We start from the raw sequence: 23,734 nt of genomic DNA, 5'->3' as shown, positions 1-23,734 counted from the left end.
AGTTACATTACTATTATGTTTACCATCTGCATATTCTTGAGAAAAGATGAAATGGATTTTCTTCTTCATTCACACATCCAACAAATATTTATTGTATGTGCCTGGTGATAAGGATAGAGGAAAAAAGTGTAGAGTCTGAACTCATGTAGGAAAGCTATTAAAATTTTTGTAATCACTTCACGAAAACTCTTGCCAAGGATGCTGTTGGAGCTTGGGGTGCTGATGGTAGGGAGGGGGCATTTGAGCAGACTGAGAGGCTCAGTAAAGATTTTCTGGAGGAGGAGATATTTGAATCAAGTTTTTAAAGAGAAATAAATTATCTGAGAAAAGGGATCAGGAAAGGGTCTGGGGGCAAGCCAGAGAGGAACAGGCGTAAAAGTGTGAGTATGTGAGAAAGCATAGTGGATACAGAGACTTGTAAGGACTTCCTTTAAATCTGTTTTATCAGAGCTTACGTTTTTTCTCTGAGCTAAAAATAATAAACTTTTAAATAGTCTGGTTACAATGGCTTATGCCTGTAATCTCAGCTCTTTGGGAGGCCAAGACTGGAGGATCGTGTGAGTCCAGGTATTTGAGACCAGTCTGGGCAATGTAACGAGACTGCATCTCTACAAAAAAAAAAAAATTTTTTTTTAATTATTCAGATGTGGTGGCATGTGCCTTTACTCCTGGCTACTTGGAAGGCAGGAGGATCGCTTGAGCCCAGGAGGTCAAGACTGCAGTGAGCTCTGATTGTGCCACTGCACTCTAGCCGGGGTGACAGAGCAAGACCCTGTCTCTAACAATCAATCAATAAACAAACAAACAAACTTTTAAAGGAATGGGCTCTACTTTTAGGAATCTGAAATACATGCTTTGAAGCCAACTTCTTTTATGTTAAACTTGTATGTTTTTCTGGTTAATATCGGAGTTACTGAAGGTTTTAAGCCTTGGTCGTTGAAACATTGATAGATGAATCATTCTATTTGCAGATATACTTAACACACACAACATATACAACATATATACATAATAAAACCCATAAGACATTTTACATATTATTTGTAATGTATATTATGATTGTTCTCTTTCCTTAGGACAATGATTAGGTTAAAGGGGAGCAGTTTGCATTGGATATTTGGCATTCTTTGAAAACATTTTCTGTTGCCATTATCTGGGGGGAGAATAGGGATGCTGCCTTGTATCCTACGATTCATAAGACAGTCCCCACTACAAAGAATTACCAGCTCAAAATGTTAAGTTAATACTGCCAAAGTTGAGAAAAGTTGCCTTAGGAATAGTGTAAAAATTGGCTGTTAGTATCATAGACTTTCAGATGTATAGCTGTCCATCAGACTAGGACTTCTGGGAATTAGGCCAAACTGCAGGCACAAATAGAAGTAAACATCTTAACATTATGTGAATTTCTTGCTTATATCACTCCAGATACTTATTAAATTCTTGACTTACCTTCATTGTGTATTAGTGAAATAGTTGGTGGTAATACTGGTACCTTCTTTTAGGTGGTGGTTACTTTGATGAAAAAATCAGAAAAGGAAGGAAGGCCTTTACATGAGCTAAATGTCCTGCAACTTGGAATGGAAGCTAGAGTTAAAACCTATGACATGACTGCTAAAGCTTATCTAAAAAAAATTAGTATGCGATGCTTTGATTTCACTGGTAAGTGTGAAATATTGTCTGTGAAAATTACTCATTAGGCAGATGATCCCTACCTTTTTATCAACATTAAATATATTTATTTGTGTACAGTTGTGTTAATTTCCTACTACATTAACTCAACTTTTCAAAAATAGTCCCTGGGTACAGAGGTAGGGGACCCATTGAAAAGTTGAGTTAATTTACTGGAAAAAAGACGTTTTATTTGTTTTTAAAATTTTTAAATTTTGTGAGTTTTTAACATTTCTTTTAAATTATGCTAATATGTGTTTGTGAAAAATCAAAATTAAATACAAAAGTATATAGAGGAAAAAATTAATATCATCTGTAGTCTCATGTCCTTCCCTCAGAATACTAAGTTATTGTTAGTGGGTGTCCTTGACCTTTTAAGTTCCTGCAATAAGCTAACTTTTAAAGTTCTATTAGTGTTTAAAGTCTCTAAGAACTGTATGTGTTATCTTTAAGTAAATTTGTATTGAGAATAATTCCTACTATATGTATTTTATAGATTTTTAATATACTAGGATTTGTTTAGATGAGAGTAATATCGTAGTACCATGTGTTTACCAGTTGTAATTGGTGGGTACTAGTATTTTTGTTTTATGGAATTTGTTTCCTTTTTTTTTCAAAGCCAGGTTTATTGAGGTATGATTTATACACAGTGTACTTCACTCTTTTTAGTGTACAGTTCTGAGTTTTGACAAATGTACATTTGTGTAATGGCTGGTCTTGTTTTAAAACATGTGAAACGTTTAACTTGATGTATCAACCTTGTCTTTCTTCTCTATTAGACTCTAAAGGAGAACCTCTTCACATTATTAACTCTTCTAATGTGACTGATGAACCCCTTCTGAAAATGTTACTGACAAAGGTACATTTCATTTCGTTTCTAGGATTCTTTAAGATTTGAATATATAAAGTTATGTATATTACCCTTGTATTTAATATTCCAGTTTTCTCTCCCAACATTTTTCAATCTAAACTGATTGATTGTGGTAAATTTTGCAAGCATCTGAAAATCCTGGATATGTTCATTAACCTTCTGAGTTACTCTATGATGTTGAGTAAATGAGAATAACATAAAGTTCCATTGTAATCCAAAGTAAAGTGTGTTATATGTAATCTGGCATTTTTTCTTACTTTTTAGATTAGTGTACCTAATCTAGATATACTAGCATTTCCTCCACAGTAGGATAAGGAATTTGAGTTTTTGCTTGTATGGAATGTGAGAAATGCTTATGTGGTCAGTTTGGTTTTTTTTTTGAATGGTCTTCTTTGCCTTTAAAAAATATGGTTTCACTCTTTTATTAGCATGCTTAGAAAAGTAAAGAGTATGTATTTTCAGTATATGAATTTTTAGTGTTTGAAACTCAGTGGTGTAATTTTCCACTATTTGTAGGCAGACAGTGATGGACCAGAATTTAAAACTATTCATGACAGTACCAAACAGAGACTGAAGGTAAATCTTTTATAATTTACTGTAAGGCTGGGTTGTGTTGATTAAATCTAACTTCATAGCCATTTTCAATTGTGAGATTATAAATTCTAACATAAGAATAAAAGTGGCAGTAATAATATTTCTAATCTAATTTATGCATAAAGTTAAATAGATATAGAATTGGAATAAAGTTCTTACAGAAAGTTGATTTGAATTCTGAAAATATTATTTCCTAATTTTGACTTAGATTTCTTGACAAGTATGTGAATAATACACTTAAAGGGAATTTTGTTACTCATTTTAGTCGACTCTGGTTATTTGGCCTAACATTGATGGAAGCATTAAACATTTGAATTATGTATTGGCATTCGGATTAGAATAAAATATGGTGGAGGGTAAAGCATAACCTAGTACAGACATTGCTCACAGTCCATTTGAACATGCATAGTCAGCTTGGAACTGCCTGAAATGTGATTTAAAGCCTGATAATATTTCCTGTGTCTTTACTTAAAATCCATCCAGTTCTGTTGAGTTAAAAACTGGAGTGTGCAGAGTGTTGATTTATTATCTGGCAAAGATTAACATTTTAGTAGAGTTAGTTCTTAAAAAAAATTAAAAATTTTAAAAGGCCCTTAATTGAACTATTCTTGTGCTGCTTATATCTGTTGAACCCTGATGTAAACATGTTACTGCATCTGAAATCTGCCTCTCTAATTGTTCATTATCGTAGGTTTCATTTTCATCCTTAGACTTAGTACTTCATTTGGAAGCTTTGCTTTCCTTCATGGATTTTTTATCATCTGCTGTTCCATCCTCTGAACCTTCCTCTTCTGAGAAGGAATCTGAGCTGAAGCCACTTGTAGGGGAGTCCAGAAGTATCACCGTCAAAGCTGGTAATAATTTTGAATCATGATCTAATGCTTTGTATCTAAACTTTAATAATAATATAGCAACTTGTTTTTTTCCATTAAGTTTTTAGCTTGTTGACATTGCTGCTCTGATAGGTTAGTTTCAAGAGAAAGAAAACGTTATCTCTATGGGATTATAGAGCAGTTTAGTGAAGAATTTTAAATAAATGTTGTTTAATGTTATGTATTTATATTTCGATTCACTGTCTAGTTTTTACATAAAATAGAAATTTATGTACTTAATGTTGATGTGTCTTTGCAGTCTTCAGTTCAATGAAAGTGAGAAAGGAAGAAGTTCAGTTATGGATTCAATCATACATGGTAACAAAGGTCCATTTTAGTTAGTCAGGTACACTTGACTTACCTGGTGCTCAGTAATTTTAAGTGCTTTGTGGGACACTGCAGGGAAGGAGCTCATGGAATGGACGGACTGACACTGGTTTCCAACCAAAACCATATTTAGATCACACAGATACGGGCACATGCTCTTCAGGCATATGACTTATGTTATGAAATATTAGGTATGACATTCTGAGTGAATAAAGAGCATTTGCTTATTTTTAAGCCAAATGTCTTTTAATTATTTTTCTTTTATATTATATGATGTCAGTATTTAATATCCAGTAATTGAATTTTCAGACCATTACCGATTTGAGTTTTATCTATATTACTGTTATGTTTGGTGTAAAACTGTCAGTACTATTAGATCAGATACAAAGACAGGATTTTTTTAAACCATGCAACAGAGCAATAATTTCCTTATAAACTAGAGTAAAAGAGCTTTACCAAACTCTTTGCCTTTAATGTACCTGTCACATTAATAGCCTCAGAAATAATACCCTCAGAAGTTTGTCTTCTTTATATAATATATATATACAATAAATACACAATATAGTTGAATAAGTGAAAAAGAAATGTTTAAACTCACAATAAACTAGAAACACTATTAACCCTAAAGAGACAGTCTTCCAGTTTTACTATATTGTTGGTCTACTATATTGTGGTTTGGTTATGCTACATCAAATATTAAAGAAAAAATAACCTGTCATATTGGTGATTAAGGACAGTTATTCTCCATGCTTTTGTAATTTCAATCAGAAGTCTCTATTCCCTTCAAGTGAGATTTTTAGGAAAATGTATTCTAAATTTATCAATCAGGATCTGGACTAAAGTGGATTTAGGGAACTAGTTTGATTGTGATTCTTATGCACACATACACCTGCATGCACATACATTATAAAATATATTTTTGGCTGGGTGTGGTGTTTCATGCCTGTAATTCCAGCACTTTGGGAGGTCGAGGCTGGCAGATCATGAGGTCAAGAGATTGAGACCATCCTGGCCAACATGGTGAAACCTCGTCTTTACTAAAAATACAGAAATTAGCTGAGCATGGTGGCATGCACCTGTAATCCCAATTACTTGGGAGGCTGAGGCAGGAGAATTTTTTGAATCTGGGAGGCGGAAGTCGCAGTGAGCTGAGGTGGTGCTACTGCACTCCAGCCTGGCAATGGAGCGGGACTCAGTCTCAAAAAAAAAAATAAAAGTATATATTCAAAAAAATATGTATATGTATATATACATTTTTTTGGAGTTGGAGTCTCATTCTGGTTTTCTTTTTCTTTTTTTTTTTTTTTTTTTTTTTGCTTTTTTAAAAGTTTGGCCCTTTATGTTCATATCTCATAGAATTTATTTTAGGATTGTTCATGGAGCAACAGGATATAATCTAAAGAAATTCTTTCTGTAGTTAATAACATGTAAGTGCCATAGTAAATAATATGTATTTTATTAATTATGCATCACTAATTCAGTTTGTCATGAATTATTCTTCCGTAATCTAACATATGATATGCAAAGGAATTCAGAGTCAAAACTTTAGACCAAGAGAATTCTAGAGTACTCATATATGATGTAACTTTTTCCCAGAAAAAGTTATAGTATGAGTTAAGTACATATAAAACTCATATAACTTTTTCCAAGAAAATGTTATAGTAAAGTTTCCATCAAGTAAACTGCACTTTCAAGGTGCTATTAGTAGTATAGTTGCCTTTCACACCTGTAGTCCCAGCTACTCAGGAGGCCGAGGCAGGAGAATCACTTGAACCCAGGAGACAGAGGTTGCAGTGAGCTGAGATCATGCCACTGGACTCCCCTGAGTGACGGAGAGGGACTCTGTTTGAGAAAAAAAAGTATAGTTGTCTTTATTTGTAATTTGAAAGGGAAAATGCTAATTTTTGTATGATTGGAATTTGATAATTGATCCAAAATCTGTTAATTACATGCTATCTTAATGGAGGGAGTTCTGGTTCCTCAGAGTACATTATGTTCTTTTATTTTGGTGGATTTGAGGTTATTGTATGTGTTCTATCATGTTTGCCCTTTGCTAATCAGAAGGTTTCTGTGACTTTTTAGTATCCAGCAACGTTTCCCAAAAAGATGTGTTTGATTTAAAGGTCACAGCTGAATTAAATGCATTTAATGTCTTCATCTGTGATCAGAAGTGTAACATTGCAGATATTAAAGTACATGGTAAGTAGTTATTTCTTGTTGTAGGTATTTCTGTTTCTTTACATAACTAGGAAAAATGAGCTTGTACCTGGTAGACTTCTTATGAGTATTCTTTTGGTTTACTTACATTGAAGACTTTGCAGACTTTTCAAAGATATGCTTTAAAATGTTAAAAGTAAATTTATTATGATTCATAGCTGACGAGACATTCCTTATGCATTACGTATTATCTACATTTTTATGCAATTGTAGAAATCATTATGCCTTTAGAAATTGAGAATGACAAATTTTGTTTTGGAGAGAAATCTTAGAGGACTGCTATCTACTATAGTTTTTTATAGAAATAAGAATATTCATCAAATGATGTTCATTTTTTTAAAGTTATTAGAGCAACAGTTTTTAATATAGTAAATGTTTGTAACATCACTGTTTAGCAAATAATGTCTTCTTAAATGACCACTGCCGATCTTGCCAATTCAGAGGGTAAGTTTGGAGAAATATGATTAATTTGGAAAATTTCCTTGAAAGTTCGTGATTTTTTTTTTTAACTTCCACAACTTTTTTGTAGGAGATGTCTGTATCCCTAAAGGTATTCTTATCTTTCTTAGATGTCTCATTCATGAAAGTTGATGCCATTAATATGTCTAATAATGAGTAGTTTTTATTCATTTTGTATCTTGTCAGTATATTGTTGAACTTAAAAACCTCTGAATTGGTGGAAAGTTTATAAATGTTGTGTTTCCTATAGGAATGGATGCCTCTATTTCTATGAAGCCTAAGCAGACTGATGTGTTTGCCAGACTTAAAGATATTATAGTTACGAATGTAGATCTGCTGTCCATTCACAAAAAGGTGATTAAAAATAGATTTTTATATTGGAATTTATGTTGTTCTTTGGATTTGAGATGTTATTATTTGTTTGCATACTATACATTTATTGTCTGTCATGTACCAAGTACTTTATTAGGAATTGGAGATGAAAACACTAATAGTCTGCTTTCACATTGTATATAGACTAGGCCTCTTGATACACACTGATTTGTAAAATTTATTTCTGAACAGTTAAGTGATTGATATTTTTGCTGGTAAAATGATTTTTATAGAAATAGGAAGAAGTTATTGTTACACAAAATGTTTTCAGCTAATAATTTTTAAGGTTGAAACCACAGATTGCTACTTTATATATCAAGGATTCTATAATAAGAGAACTTATTTATAATACATTGATAAGGGGTATACAGCACTTTTGATATAATAACCAGTTAATCTAATACTTTTAGGCTGTCTCTATTTTGGGAGATGAAGTCTTTAGGTTCCAACTGACTCTTTATCCAGATGCTACAGAAGGAGAGGCCTATGCTGATATGTCCAAAGTAGATGGCAAACTTAGTTTCAAAGTGGGTTGTATTCAGATTGTTTATGTGCATAAATTCTTCATGTCTCTTTTGGTAAGTTTTAAAAAATCTATTTATTTCTCACTGAGGCCCAAATACCTTTGCTTATATAGCTGAACCTAGATAGTAAAAATCTTCACTGATAGGGCTATGTGATGAGCACCTGAGTGCTGAACAGAATGTTAAATTCTTTTCATGATATTAACCAAATGAATTTTTAAAATTACTGTTTTGAAGTTATAGACTATAATTCTCTAACATTTCCATAGTTATACATTTTAAATGTATGTTTTATGTTTTAATTTAGGGCTTTTCACTGTTACTTGTTTAATGAAATATATTTGAGTATTTAGTTAAAACAATTTTTTTGAGGAAACTCTTCAAGCATTTGGAGGACTCATATTGGAACTTACAGCTTTTGGTTATGATTGTGATCCACAGCATCATGAAATGCTTTTCTTTTTATTATTTATTTCCATGTAAGTGTCATGGTGTATTAGTCTATGATCAGACTGCTATGAAGAACTGCCTGAGACTGGATAATTTATAAAGTAAAGAGGTTTAATTAACTCACTGTTCTACACAGCTGCGGAGGCCTCAGGACCCTTACAGTCATGGTGGAAGGGAAGGCAGACATGTCTTGGATGGCAGCAGTCAAGAATGAGCGGAGAGGGAAGCGCTCCTTGTAAAACCATCAGATCTCATGAAAACTCACTATCATGAGAACAGCATGGGGAAACTGCCCCCATGGTTCAGTTAACTCTTACCAGTTCCGTCCCTTGACACCTGGGGATTACAATTTGAGATGAGGTTTGGGCTGGGACACAGAGCCAAACTGTATCACGTGGGCGGAAGGATTTAAATCTGCCTGTTCTTCTTAGCAGGGCTGCTAATCAAAGCTTTCTAAAATCACGATTTTTCAAAAAAAATAAATTCAACTTTTTTGGACTTCATTTGTTAATTTCAGTTGGTAATTTCAACTATTTAATTTCAGTTGATGATCCAAGTATTTTAGATTCAGCGCATACATGAGCATGTTTGTTACATGAGTATGTTGCATGATGCTGAGGTTTGGGGGTGTGATTGATCCTGTCACCCAAGTACTGAGAATAGTACCCAGTGTTTTTTCAACCTTTTCCCCCTTTCCTCCCTCTCTCTAGTAGTCCTCAGTGTCTCTTGTTACCATTGTTATGTTCATGAAATACCCAGTGTTTAGCTCCCACTTATAAGAGAAAATATATAGTATTTGATTTTCTGTTCCTGTGTTAATTTGCTTAGGATAATGGCCTCCAGCTGCATTCATTGTGAAAATATGTAGTATTTGATTTTCTGTTCCTGTGTTAATTTGCTTAGGATAATAGCCTTCAGCTGCATTCATGTTGCTGCAAAGGATGTGATTTCATTCTTTTTTATGGCTATGTAGCATTCCGTGGTGTATATGTGCCATGTTTCCTTTATCTAATCCACTGTTGATGGGTATCTAGGTTGATTCCATGTCTTTGCTTTTGTGAATTGTGCTCTGATGAACAGATGAGTGCATGTGTCTTTTTGGTAGAACAATTTATTTTCTTTTGTATACATACCCAGAAATAGGATTGCTGGGTCAAATGGTAGTTTTGAGTTCTTTGAGAAATCTCTAAATTGCTTTCTGCAGTGGCTGAAATAATTTAAATTTACAGACATAGTTATGTAAATGTTATCTTATCTCTACAGTCTCCTTAGCATCTGTTATTTCTTGACTTTTTAATAACTACTATTCTTACAGGTGTGAAATAGTATCTCATTATGGTTTTGATTTGCATTTCTCTGATCATTAGTGATGTGAAACATTTTTTCATATGTTTGTTGGCTGCTTGCATGCCATCTTCTGAGAAGTGTCTGTTCATGTCTTTTGCCCATTTTTAAATGGGATTTGTTTCTTTGCTTGTTCACTCATTTACTTTTCTTTTTTAAATAGATTCTGGATGTTAGACCTTTGTCAGATACATAATTTGTGAATATTTTTTCCATTCTTTAGGTTGTCTGTTTACTTCATTGAAAGTTCCTTTTGTAGTGCAGAAGCTCTATAATTAGGTCCCAATTGTCAATTTTTATTTTTGTTGCAATTGATTTTAAGGACTTGGTCATAAATTCTTTCCCAAAGCCAATGTCTAGAATGGTGTTTCCTAGGTTTCTTGTGGGATTCTTATAGTTTGAGGTCTTACACTTAAATATTTAATCCATCTTGAGTTAATTTTTTATTTGGTGAAAGGTAGGAGTTCTTTCACCATAGAATGAACAGTGTTTAATTCTTTTGCATATGGCTAGCCAGCTCTCTTAGCACCATTTACTGAATAGGGAATCCTTTCTTCATTGCTTATTTTTGTTGACTTTGTTAAAGAACAGGAGGCTGTAGGTGTACAGGTTTGTTTCTGAGTTCTCAATTCTGTTCCCTTGGTTTGTCTGTTTTTGTACCAGTACCATGCTGTTTGGATTACTGTAGCTTTATAGTATAGTATAAAGTCAGGTAATGTGATGCCTTAGCTTTGTTCTTTTTGCTTGGGATTGGTTTGGTTATTTAGGTTATTTTTTGGTTCCATATGAATTTTAGAATAGTTTTTTCTAGTTCTGTGAAAAATGACATTGGCCATTTGATAGGTATAACATTGAATCTATAGATTGCTTTGAGAAGTATAGCCATTTTAACAATATTGATTCTTCCAATCTATGAGCATGGAATATTTTTCCATTTGTCTGTGTCATCTGTGATTTCTTTCAGCAGTGTTTTCTAGTTCTCCTTGTAGAGATCTTTCACCTCCTTGGTTAGATGTGTTTATAGGTACTTGGTTTTCTTGATGGATATTATAAATAGGATTGCGTTTTTCATTTGGCTTTCAGCTTGAATGTTATTGGTGTATAGAAATGCTACTGATATTTGTATGTTGATTTTGTATCCTGAAACTTTGCCAATGTTGTTTGTCAATTCCAGGAACCTTTTGGTAGAGTCTGTAGGGTTTTCCATGTACAGAATCTCATGATTTCTTAAAATCATGAATTTCTACTTAAACCATCATGTTCATTTTTCTAGAGAGTAACTAATTTGGAAGTGGGTGCCAGGGAAGATTAAATTGCCTTTGTAATATTAATAGATGTATACCAAGAATATTGCTTCTAAGAATGATCTTATCCTCATTGGGAAAAATTTTTCTGTTTTTAGTTGAAATTGAAATGAAATACTTCTTACTATAAATAAATTTTGACTCTTACTAATGATTACAGGATTGTAGACAATTAATTGTCTTCCTCATGCATGAATACATTAAAAAAATATTTAGAGGGCCGGGCGCGGTGGCTCAAGCCTGTAATCCCAGCACTTTGGGAGGCCGAGGCGGGTGGATCACGAGGTCAAGAGATCGAGACCATCCTGGTCGACATGGTGAAACCCCGTCTCTACTAATACAAAAAATTAGCTGGGCACGGTGGCGCGTGCCTGTAATCCCAGCTACTCAGGAGGCTGAGGCAGGAGAATTGCCTGAACCCAGGAGGCGGAGGTTGCGGTGAGCCGAGATTGCGCCATTGCACTCCAGCCTGGGTATCAAGAGCGAAACTCCGTCTCAAAAAAAAAAAAAAATATTTAGAAGTAAGCCGGCAGAAGCTTAGTATCTAAGACTAAACTTTATTGCTGTTACCTGCAGTACAGAATAGAACCCACTTTTAGAGTAGTACAGTTCTGTCCTTCTCCTTTTCATTTAAATTTTAATTTAAAATAATCAACATTCGTGAATAAAAGGGAGATTTTTAAAAGAATTGTTGCCTTTATCTTCATGACTCCCCTATTCTGGTCCACCCCATAGCTGCCAGGTAAGGTTGGAAGTAGAGTTGCCAGTTTCAACCATTTATTTATATATGTGTTCTATTATATCCTACTCTCAGCAGTCCTAATGATATACTAGTCTGTTGTATCAAGTGTTCTTTCTTAGAACAACATTCTAGAAATTTAGCCTAAAATATTCTTGATTTCCCATTATCCCATTTCTCTTATTTTTTTCTTTAAAAAAAAAAAAAAACTCAACCTTTTTCTCTCTGATGTCTTCTTTATCACTCAAGAGTAACTTATCACATATCTTTGTTCTCTTACTTAGCAAAGTATTAATAATTTATCCTTTTCTACTTTTCCTACATCTTTCCTTTCAAATTCTTATTTTGCTTGACAAAATAGATTTTGAATATAACTAAACCATTTTAATCCCACTTAATTTTTTTTTCTACTTCAGGATATCTCTTTGATGTATAGCTTGGAAGAGCCCCCTACTTTAGTTTATATGTTCACTATTTTTATTTCTCTATTGAACTTATATACATGGATCATTCAATTATTTTGAGTGTACTATTAGCAATATACATTTACTTTTTAAATTTAGTAACAGTGAGAGTAAAGTTTATTTAACTCTATCTATTTTTCCAAGACTGAAAAACAAAAGCCTTAAGTAGTAATCACTTTCCATTTTTCAGTTGTGCAAAAATCTTGGAATGTCGTGTTCTCAAAGGCAAAACAAAGTAAAACTAAGGCAAGCTTGTTGAACCCATGGAAGGATAGCTTTGAATGTGGCCCAACACAAATTTGTAAACTGTCTTAAAATATGATGAGTTTTTTTGTGATTTTTTTTTTTTAAGCTTATCAGCTATCGTTAATGTTAGTGTATTTTTTGTGTGGCTCAAGACAATTCCTCTTGTTCCGGTGTGGCCTAGGGAAGCCAAAAGATTGAACACCCTTAGTCTAAGGTATACTGAAAAGCTCTAATGGGGGTTCAGAGAAGGGTGAGATTGAAGCATATATAGCTGCTGCTGTCCTATTGTCAATCTCGAGTCTACCAAGAGAATAATAGCAGTAGCAGGAGTAGCATACTCAGTTGTTTACAGGTGACAGATAACATATGTAAATGAATAAAGATCAATTTTCCTCGAAAACAAAAAAGAATTGTTGCAAAAATTTGTCATAAGAATAAAATAATTCTCAAATATATAAAATGAAAGAAAGAGCTCTTTCTTCCTAGAGCAAATGTTGCTAATAGCTCAGAGTGTATGTTTCTAGACTTTATTCTCTCCATATACAAAATCATAAATACATCTCTTTTATATTACTTCTTTTATTTTTTCTTTTTAAAGTAAATGCTTTTTAAAGTTTTTCCTTTTAAAAATAATTACCTTTTTCCCTAAAAATCTGTCTCTTCCAACAGAATTTCCTCAACAATTTCCAAACTGCTAAAGAAGCTTTAAGCACAGCCACAGTCCAGGCTGCAGAAAGAGCTGCTTCCAGCATGAAAGACTTAGCTCAGAAGAGTTTCCGCCTTTTGATGGATATTAATTTGAAAGCACCAGTTATTATTATTCCTCAGTCTTCAGTATCACCTAATGGTGTTATAGCAGATCTTGGTTTAATCAGAGTTGAAAACAAGTTTACCTTGGTTCCTGTGGAACATTATTCTCTTCCCCCAGTCATTGATAAAATGAACATCGAACTCACTCAGTTGAAGCTGTCAAGGTATAAATATGTAATCTAGTTGTGTATTTCTTACTGGAAATAGGATTTTCATAGAATTTTTGCATAAGGTAAAATATTCTAGTGATTTGTGGTTTTCATTCCTTATTTCTTCTAATTATGAAACCTTGACCATTAGCTTCTTGGTCAGTGGTTAACAGTCATTTGTATGCTTCATAGAGTCTGTATTTTTTCTTACTAAGTTTATAATATGATTTTTTTCCATTCTATAAAAATTAGCTATTATAAAACTATAGTTTACTCAATACTTAATTTAATTTTTTTATTTTTCTTACTTTGCACATAACCCTTTCCTTTTTTGAGGGGTGGGAAAAAAACTTCCTAACATAAAAAATTTATGATTCATTTCTCATTTTCAAACTTTGTCACATTGGGAATTTTCAGTGAGTTATCTAAAGGATTATATAATCGATATAGGACGGTGTTGGTCTGTTGAGTGACAAGAGAACTTACTTGATGATGCAAGTGGTTGTTGGCAGGCAAGCTAGAATGACTATTACCATATGTTCATTTAACTTTTAGACAAGTTGAGTTTTCCCCTTGAGTCTGGAAAAGTACCAGTAACATCAAGGGCTACGTATAGGATCGCTTTCTTTATCTTCCAGTTTTAGGAAGGTGTAACATTTGTTGGCATGGCAGTATATACTATTTACTGTATCAAACAGCCTTTGTGAAAAATAGTAAATAATGCAGTAGTCATAGTGTATGAAAATTATGTCTTTGAAATCAGTTTTATATAGACTTGGCTTTGGATAGCTCTGCATATTAACTTTATTTTTTGTGATCTGGATTGATTTTGTGAAAAGAAGTATGTTCTAAAAGACTTCTGATAGCAGCCTTTAACCTTTATGAAAGGCTGTGTGGAAACTGTTACATATAGGGTAGTCCTTATTTTAAAATGTAAATTTGAAATAAAAAATAAATTCTTGTTTTTCTTTCAGAACTGTTTTGCAGGCTAGCTTGCCACAAAATGACATTGAAATTTTAAAACCAGTCAACATGCTTTTGTCCATACAGCGAAACTTAGCAGCAGCATGGTGTGTGCAAATTCCAGGCATGGAGATAAAAGGAAAACTAAAACCTATGCAGGTAAATATCTAGTATGTAATATATGAAAATTTATTGATAGGCTTTTATCATTGATCATAGTGCAGTTCTAGTGGATATCAGAAGAATGCAATACTGTAGAAGATGCTACATTATTGATAAAGCTAAACCAGTTTTCTCTTAGTGCACATTTGTTGTATGTATACTTTTGCCTAAGTAGTAAATAGAATAAACTAGATTTGTTTCCTATTCAGAAATAACAAAAATAAATAAAAAATAAAAGGGAATCCTTTGTTAACTGCGAATGAGATCATCCTTGTTTGCCTCACTTTTCTTTGTTTTCATTTTAGTTAGTTGTTTGGTAAAACCAGCAAGGAGTCTGAGATGCAATCTGCTGGAGTCTACTAAAAAATATTACTCTTTCCTTTTTTTTTTTTTTTTGAGGTGGAGTCTCACTCTATTACCCAGGCTGGAGTACAGTGGCATGATCTTGGCTCACTGTAACATCCGCATCCTGGGTTCAAGCGGTTCGCCTCCCTCAGCCTCCTGAGTAGCTGGGACTACAGGTGCCTGCCACCATGCCTGGCTAATTTTTTGTATTTTAATAGAGACAGGGTTTCATGGTGTTAGCCAAGATGGTCTCGGTCTCCTGACCTAGTGATCTGCCCTCCTTGGCCTCTTAAAGTGCTGGGATTCCAGGCGTGAGCCACCATGCCCTGCCCAAAATATTATTCTTAATTTTGGAAAATTATTTTAAAGTTTTAATGCAGTTAAATTGTAAGACAATGCTAAGTGATGTTCAGACACTACATTCAAAGCACCTTAGTATTTTTAATGTATAGAGGCCCTGTTTTAACTCATTTTGAATTGGCAAATGTGTATATTTGATAAGGTTATAAATACAACATTATTTTTTAATAGTGTAGTTCATAGAGACCCTGTTTTAATTAGAAAGATGATATTATTTTGAATAGGCAAATGTGTATATTTGTTAAGCATATACATATAGCATTTTTTTTTTTTTGAGATGGAGTCTTGCTCTGTCACCCAGGCTGGAGTGCTGTGGCACAATCTTGTCCCACTGCAACCTCTGTCACCCAGTTTCAAGCAGTTCTCCTGCCTCAGCCTCCTGAGTACCAGGGATTACAGGCACATGCCACCACACTTAACTAGGTTTTTTTTTTTTGTATTTTTATTAGAGACGGGGTTTTACCAAGTTCACCAGCCTGGTCTTGAACTCCTGACCTTAGGTGATTCAGCTGCCTCAGCCTCCCAAAGTGCTGGGATTACAGGCGTGAGCCACCGCGCCCAGCCACAGCATTATTTTTAATAGTGTTGTTAGCAGGTTGCATATTAGCTCAGAGGAGGAGGTGAGACTGGTTGAAGGTAGTCATGGAAGTATAGGAATCCTGTGATTCTTGTGAGCCTATGTGTGAAACTGTTGAAACCAAACAGCGAGGGATGGGACAGGGGTGAGAGAGGCTAAACAAAACCAAACAAAAATTCAGTAGTTTAATGGGTTTTGATACCTGTGATTATTTCAGAGTTGACTCTAACATAAAATAAGAAGGATCAAAGGAGCAGAGTTCTGCTAGGGAAGAAGTTAAAATTGAAGCTTGTTGTAGAAATGAAAGGTTTCTGTTCATATACTAGTGTATATGTTACATGAAGAAAAATGAATGAATTATGTCTGTTTGGGCATTGATAGGGTAGGCTTTATTCCAGAGTGTGGGTACCTTTTTTTTTTTTTTTTTTTTTTTTTGAGATGGAGTTTTGCTCTTGTTACCCAGGCTGGAGTGCAATGGCGCGATCTCGGCTCACTGCAACCTCCGCCTCCTGGGTTCAGGCAATTCTCCTGCCTCAGCCTCCTGAGTAGCTGGGATTACAGGCATGTGCCACCGTGCCCAGCTAATTTTTTGTACTTTTAGTAGAGACGGGGTTTCATGGGTACCTTCTTTTAATTTCTCTCTGCTAAGAGATTAGATCGCAGGACTAATATTTGACTCTCCCTTTCAAAGATTGTGTGCTTATAGGTTTGGTGAAAGCCTAAGTAAAACCTAAATGTCTGTTGGTAGCAGAACATGGATAAAATTATAGTATCTTCATATAATGGATATTGTAAAGCAGATAAAGTGAATGAAGTAGAACTATATGAAACAGAATTGATATATCTTAAACATAAAAATGAAAAAAGTGAGTTGCAAAATGTCAGTGCAGTTCTATCGATTCTATATTATTTCAGATTTTCAACAGGAAAGATAATACTATTATATATTGTTTATAAGAGATGCAGTAGTGGTAACTGTAAGAAAGTATTCATGGAAATAATAATTCCATAATTTAGGCTAGTGTCTTTCTCCGGGGGTGAAAGGAGAAGGAAATAGGGTTTCGGAGAGGTACACATGGGGCTTCAGCTATATCTGTAATCGGGAAACAAGATCTCAAGGAAATATTGCAGCTTGTTAAAATTTGACAAAGCCAGGTGGTAGATTCAAAGGGGAAGATTATAGTATTGTCTATTCTTTTCCTTCATGCTTGAAGTGTTTTAGAAGAAACAAGAAAACAAAAAGTAACATCTGATACTTTAGCATCAAAGTATGATCATTACTTTAACCAAAAGGACTCTTATTAACCCAAGAATGCAATAACAGTGGATGAGGCCACCAATGCTTAATTTGTCAGCAGTCCAGGTCTCTCTAAACACCTGTCTTTGGTCATAGTCTGTATAGTTTTCCTGGGTCTGGGCTGCAGCTCAGAAAGGATATCAGGCAGGTGATAGATACCAACAAGTTGTTTAGCATAGATCAGTTTGATGATTTTTAAAGAACTGTGAGGCTGTCTTTCAAAATTGTTCTTTATACTTGTTTTTTTTTTTTAACCCACAGCAAAGTGAAAGAGGGGTGAACTTAGTTGCCCTTTAGGAAGCTGTGGTACCTTGGTTGGTATAAGAAGGGGGAAGGGATACACAGGGAATTTCTAGGGCGTGCACATTACACCTGTTATGTGAGTCCTGGGGCTTAGGACAAGCTATAAATCCCTGGTCTTTATCTTGTGCTTAAATAGCTCTGTATTTTCATTTAAACTGGGAACTAGGCAATTTCTTTGGTGATAGCGACCTAATTTGGCAGACACAGGGTACTGTGGTATTCAGAGGAGATTTGCTATGCATGCATGCATGCTTGTGTGAATTAATGTATAAATACTTGAAACAGGTGTTTTGGGCCACTGTGTCTTACACAAGGTAGAAGGATAAGAAGCTTCAAAGAAAGTACTGATTTAAGGGATTTTAGCAGCCAATAGCAGCTTTGTTTTAGTTGCTTTGTCTTGTTCTGCAGCCGACTGTGAGAAAGTTGGTATTATGCCTATTTTAAAGATTAAGAAACTTGAGTTAAGAGGTTAAGAAACTTGGCAGACAAGACAGTTTGAAGTGGTAGAGTTGATACAGATCTGTCTGACTCAAAGCCCTGACTGTTTCTCTTTTTGCCACACATACCCTTTTGTGAAGGTAAGAGATAAAGAAGATGCTACCTTCCTATTTTTTGTTCTTTAAACATTCTTTTTAGATACATTTGTTATTGTTCTAAGTGGTATTATTCTTGTTAAGTTAAATGTTTTATATATATATATATATATATATATATATCCAGATGCATATGTTCTGAGATTAAGAACTACATAGCAGGAGAGCATCTTCTTACTTTTTGGTAGAGACTAGAAACTGAACAACACTCTCCCTGTATTGAATTACAAGGGGAGTAAATAATATAGAAGTGCTGGTACTACGTGAGTTGAAAGAGAGACAGAATGGAGATGGAAAGATAGGGAAAGGGGACAGATAGGCACAGGTCCAGGAACAGGAGGACATAGTAACAGATAAGTCATAGAGAGTGTTGGAGTGCCAGAGGCAGAGGCCTGGATATGGGTGAAGGCAGAAGTGTGTGTACACACAGAAAACAAGCTGAAATACTTCTCTTCTGGTATTTATGGTCCCAACTCTAACTCTTTCTTTTTTAAGTAATGAACAATTAATTTAAAAAAACATAAGTTGAGACATAAATATGATGGTCTGCATGTTTTTTGAGATGAAGTCTCACACTGTCTCCAGGCTGGAGTGCAGTGGCGCAATCTTAGCTCACTGCAACCTCCACCTCTCTGGTTCAAGCAATTCTCCTGCCTCAGCCTCCCAAGTAGCTAGGATTATAGGCTCCTGCCACCACGCCCCTCTAATTTTTTGTATTTTTAGTAGAAATGGGGTTTCACTATGTTGGCTAGGCTGGTCTTAAACTCCTGACCTCATGATCTGCCCGCCACCTTGGCTTCCCAAAGTGCTGGGATTACAGGTGTGAGCCACCATGCCCAGCCAGTCTGCATTTTTAAAATTACTTTCAGTTAACAAATTATTGATGGTTTCCAGGTTGCTCTCAGTGAAGATGACTTGACAGTTTTAATGAAAATTTTGCTGGAAAATCTTGGAGAAGCTTCCTCACAACCAAGCCCTACACAGTCTGTGCAGGAGGCTGTAAGAGTCAGAAAAGTTGATATTTCAAGTGGACCTGACCATCTCAAAGGTATAAATTGATGATATATACTTCATGGAGAAAAAATTAGTGTTAATGACATATTTATATATAGTATTTTTCTAGTTGTCCAGCACACTGTGGTATGAACTAATTCAGTTTTGTTCTACTTACTGTGGAGATTTAGCTGGGGCTGGGAGGTATGTCTGTTGGCTGCTACAGGGGGAATGGTCACTTGTTGTTGGCATGATGATGATGCTTGTTTACCCTTTACTTGTGAATGCTAAATCTGCTGAATTCATTAGGCACTGAAGTGGAATATCTTGAGAGAAGAATAAAACTAGACAGGCAGTGTAGTAAGGTTCCAAAATAATTAAGAGAGAAAAGAACCTTGGTATCACATGTCATACTCAGATGATTGAACAATGAGAAAGGAAGGTATTTCTTGTATAGTAACTGCTTTATTTATCTGGACTTATTGGAGAATTATGAATCAAATACATAAGATACTTTTTCAGGTCATTTATTTGAACCTATTAAAAGCAGTGAACCTTTTTAATTCAGCCATTTTAAAATGATAGTTTTTCTAAAATGTAAGGTTTCTTTTTGCTTTCTTAGATTATATTAAATATAATTTCTTTTTTCATCATTTAAAGCCATTGATGTGAATATTATGTTTTATTAGACTGTAAATGGGTTAATATTTTCATGGCTAAAAAGAGATGAAGTACCCCTTGCCCATATAGTAAATGGTCCTGGACTGCTGTGCTTTTCTAATGCTCTCATACCATGAGCTATTACTTCAAATGACAGTAATTGATAAAACTACCAGCTGATACACCATATCAACATTGCTTTTCCTATAGTTATGCTTGGTGTATTTTAAAATGACACAAACAAATGACTAGAACAGTATGCAAGGTTTCTGATTTAAGTGGATAGTTTTTTTTTTTAATTATACTTTAGATTCTGGGGTACATGTGCAGATCATGCAAGATTGTTGCATAGGTACATTCATGTCAAGGTGGTTTATTGCTACCATCCCCCCATCACCTATACCTGACATTTCTTTCCGTGTTATCTCTCCCCCACCCTCCCTCCCACTATCTCTCCCGTGGTCACCCCCAACGGATCCCAGTGTGTGATGCTCCCCTCTTGGTGTCCAAGTGTTCTCATTGTTCAACAACCGTCTATGAGTGAGAACATGTGGTGTTTGATTTTCTGTTCTTGTGTCAGTTTGCTGAGAATGATGATTTCCAGGTTCATCCATGTCCCTATAAAGGACACAAATGCATTGTTTTTTATGACTGCATAGATTCCATGGTGTATATGTGCCACATTTTCTTTTTCCAGTCTGTCACTGATGGGAATTTGGGTTGGTTCCAGGTCTTTGCTATTGTAAACAGTGCTGTGATGAACATGCGTGTGCATGTGTCTTTATAATAGAACGATGTATACCTTTGGGTATATAACCAGTAATGGGATTGCTGGGTCAAATGAAGTTTCTATTTTTAGATCCTTGAGGAATCGCCACACTGTCTTCCCCAATGGTTGAACTAATTTACACTCCCACCAACAGTGTAAAAGTGTTCCTATTTCTCCACATCGTCTCTAGCATCTGTTGTCTCCAGATTTTTTAATGATCGCCATTCTAACTGGTGTGAGACGGTATCTCAATGTGGTTTTGATTTGCATTTCTCTAATGACCAGTGATGATGAGCATTTTTTCATATGTCTGTTGGCCTCATATATGTCTTCTTTTGAAAAGTGTCTGTTCATATCCTTCACCCACTTTTGGATGGGTTTGTTTGTTTTTTTCTTGTAAATCTGTTTTAGTTCTTTGTAGATTCTGGATATTAGCCCTTTGTCAGATGGGTAGATTGCAAAAATTTTTTCCTATTCTGTTGGTTGCCAGTTTGCTCTAATGACTCTTTCTTTTGCTGTACAGAAGCTCTGAAGTTTAATTAGATCCCATTTGTCTATTTTGGCTTTTGTTGCCAATGCTTTTGGTGTATTAGTCATGAAGTCCTTGCCTATGCCTATGTCCTGAATGGTTTTGCCTAGGTTTTCTTCTAGGGTTTTTATGGTGTTAGGTTTTTTTTTTTGTTGTTGTTGTTCTAGTCAACCAAAGGGACAGTTTATTGAGGCTTCAGGGCCATGGGGCCTGGGCAGGAGGCTGCCCTTCCAGAAAGGAAGAGGCTTATTTGACCTGCTTCTTGGGGCACAGGTTGTTGGCGTGGTCACACTTCTTGTGGCAGTTGCAAGCATAGGGGTGCCGGCAAGCATAGTACTTGTGGCAGATCATCTTGTCACAGTTGTATTTCTGTGTGAGCTGGCAGAGGGAAGGCTCAATAATGCCACCGCGCAGGCACAGCACCAGGTGCAGGGTGAACTCTTTCTGGATGTTGTAGTCTGAGAGAGTGCGGCCACCCTCCATCTGTTTTCCGGCAAAGATCAGACACTACTTGTCAGGTGGGATACCCTCCTTGTCTTGAATTTTGGCTTTGACATTCTCAATGGTGTCACTGGATTCTACCTCAAGGGTGATGGTAGAATCACCCTGTGGTAGTGAGTGTCTTGCCTGTGAGTGTCTTCACAAAGATCTGCATCTCTGCGTCTGCAACTCGGCCACCTCGCTGAAGGAAAAAAGCTAAGTAGATAGCAAAGCTTGATGAGATCAACATCTCCCCAGGTGAAGTTTGTGCCACCATACAGACAAATGCTAGATAAACAGGCTGTTATTATAGTTAGACAAGAACTATATGTAGAGATGAATAAACTATTAACAGGCAAGCCTTATGTGGTTAATGATCTCGTTATGTTCAGTCATGATCACATTCATGTATCTGGTTCTTGCTAGATGGACACTGTGGCACTTGGGAAAATTTATGAATTCAAATGGAAGCTGCAAAGATGATGAAAATTAGAATATAAATTATTTCCAAGAAAAATGGAATTTTCTAACTTGGAGAAGGCTTAGGTGGTTAGAGTTATGCAGTATTCGTTTTTTCAGTAACTTATAAGAACACACTGTTCTATAGAATGACAACATTTACAATCAATATTGAAGAAGATTATAGAATCAGTCCGTAAGAGTGATTGAAAGCAAGATCTATTCAGTCTGTATGATCTATCTAAAGATGAGGGAAAAGACTAAGTTACTTCCTGAAGTCTCATTCATCTCAAAATTCTAAAGCACACACTCCCTTCCCCTGCATCGTATATGAACTCTGACTTTACTATTGAGTTATATTCTGTTCTTCTTATAAAGATAATGGGTTGGATAATATAGGTAGTTAAAGATAGTGTGAAGTACATTAGGCTAGCAGAGAATCTGTTAACTAGCTGTCTAATCTAAGGGAAAATATTTGACTGTTCTTTGTCTCCCGTTCCTTAATGTCTTGAAAATGGCTTGTAGCCAGTTAGATGTAAAAGCCTTGAAAATTATAAACTATATTCTTTGTAAGTCCCCCTCTTTAAAATTTTTTTTAACGTAGTCTGCCTGTGCCTCTTTGCGCATATATAGTAAATATATATGGAATAGTCATTGCCATTTTTAGAATTTAACAGTTGGAATGTAATCGCCATTTTTATTAATTGTCTCAAGGTGATTTGCAGAATCCCAGAAAACATCATATACATTTAGAATAATAAATTCTCTCAGGTTTAAAAATATTTATAAAATTATGAACCTACTTAAAATCTTTTAAATTTTCACCATCAGAACAAGAAGATCGGACAGACTCAAAGCTTTCTGTGAACCAGATTGTCACACTTCAGTTTGACTTTCACTTTGAATCTCTTTCCATTATCCTTTATAACAATGATATCAACCAGGTAGGTAATACATTTGTATAATTAGAAATAAATCTGTAGCTCTTGATAGTCAGTTTTAGAGTATTGGCTTTTTTTTTGGTGGGACTTTGCATTAAAACATTTAATATGTCTATAAAATTCTATTTGGCCTACAGAATATGCATTGGTCCTGCCGTTTATCTTCACTTTGTTAGTGTTTCTAATCTTACAAGGCTAAGGCAAAGTACTCAGGGTTTTCTTTCTTTCCAAGTAATATGAGCATCAAAACACAGTTTGATTTATTGCTAGTAGAAGAATTTTATATATGAGTGATTAATTATATGTACAGTTTTATTACACAGCTATATGTGTATGTATATGTGTATATAACTACTTAAGAATAATAATTTAGTAGTGGCTTTAGAGCCTTGTCTGATGATTTTTAAATTCATTATTATCCATGATATATAAACATTAATTATGTTTCTATTGAATAAATGTTATATGTAGTAGATCATGTATTAAGGATACCAGTTAAGGAATTGAAGAACCAAGGTCTTATGCCATAATGATTTGAACTAATTAATGTATCAGTGGTATTGTAGAAAGCTATTTTTTATTATGCAGATATTTCCTTCCAGTAAATATTTTTAATTAAATTATGTCATATATTAATACCTATAATGCATATGTTGCATTTTAATATCCATATTTTGTATTGATTATAGATTGAACATTGAGGATATACCCTAATTGGCCAGTGAGCAGTATACTCAAATGGACATTAACAACAGATATAGATTTATGGGTTTTATATCTGTTGTTAATGTCTATTTATATGAAATATGTTCATTCTTATTTCATTTACTACAAATTATATAATATTTGTACATAGTTACTATTGAATTTTGGGCTTGTATTTGCCATTTATG

General features: G+C 34.7%; 1 protein-coding gene and 1 pseudogene across 4 annotated transcripts in view; one reads left to right on the top strand and one right to left on the bottom strand.

Moving 5' to 3' along the window:
- VPS13C (vacuolar protein sorting 13 homolog C) overlaps nt 1-23,734 on the top strand; it is a 205,784-nt gene that overhangs the window by 104,162 nt on the left and 77,888 nt on the right. For all 4 annotated transcript variants that reach the window (XM_064361368.1, XM_064361367.1, XM_064361370.1 and 1 more), the window contains 11 exons: nt 1,503-1,659; nt 2,448-2,527; nt 3,056-3,115; nt 3,825-3,987; nt 6,415-6,531; nt 7,259-7,362; nt 7,791-7,958; nt 13,121-13,425; nt 14,385-14,532; nt 18,905-19,058; nt 22,732-22,844. In XM_064361368.1, coding sequence (XP_064217438.1) covers nt 1,503-1,659; nt 2,448-2,527; nt 3,056-3,115; nt 3,825-3,987; nt 6,415-6,531; nt 7,259-7,362; nt 7,791-7,958; nt 13,121-13,425; nt 14,385-14,532; nt 18,905-19,058; nt 22,732-22,844 — 1,569 coding nt within the window. The remainder of the gene's footprint in view (nt 1-1,502; nt 1,660-2,447; nt 2,528-3,055; nt 3,116-3,824; nt 3,988-6,414; nt 6,532-7,258; nt 7,363-7,790; nt 7,959-13,120; nt 13,426-14,384; nt 14,533-18,904; nt 19,059-22,731; nt 22,845-23,734) is intronic.
- LOC135268695 (uncharacterized) lies at nt 21,208-21,619 on the bottom strand (annotated as a pseudogene).

This window comes from Aotus nancymaae, unplaced genomic scaffold, assembly GCF_030222135.1.
Source record: "Aotus nancymaae isolate 86718 unplaced genomic scaffold, 86718_ANA_hifiasm-v0.15.2.pri h1tg000041l, whole genome shotgun sequence".
Lineage (NCBI taxonomy): Eukaryota > Metazoa > Chordata > Mammalia > Primates > Aotidae > Aotus > Aotus nancymaae.
The sequence above is the reverse complement of the archived record's forward strand: the minus strand, read 5'-3'. Positions and strand labels throughout refer to the sequence as shown.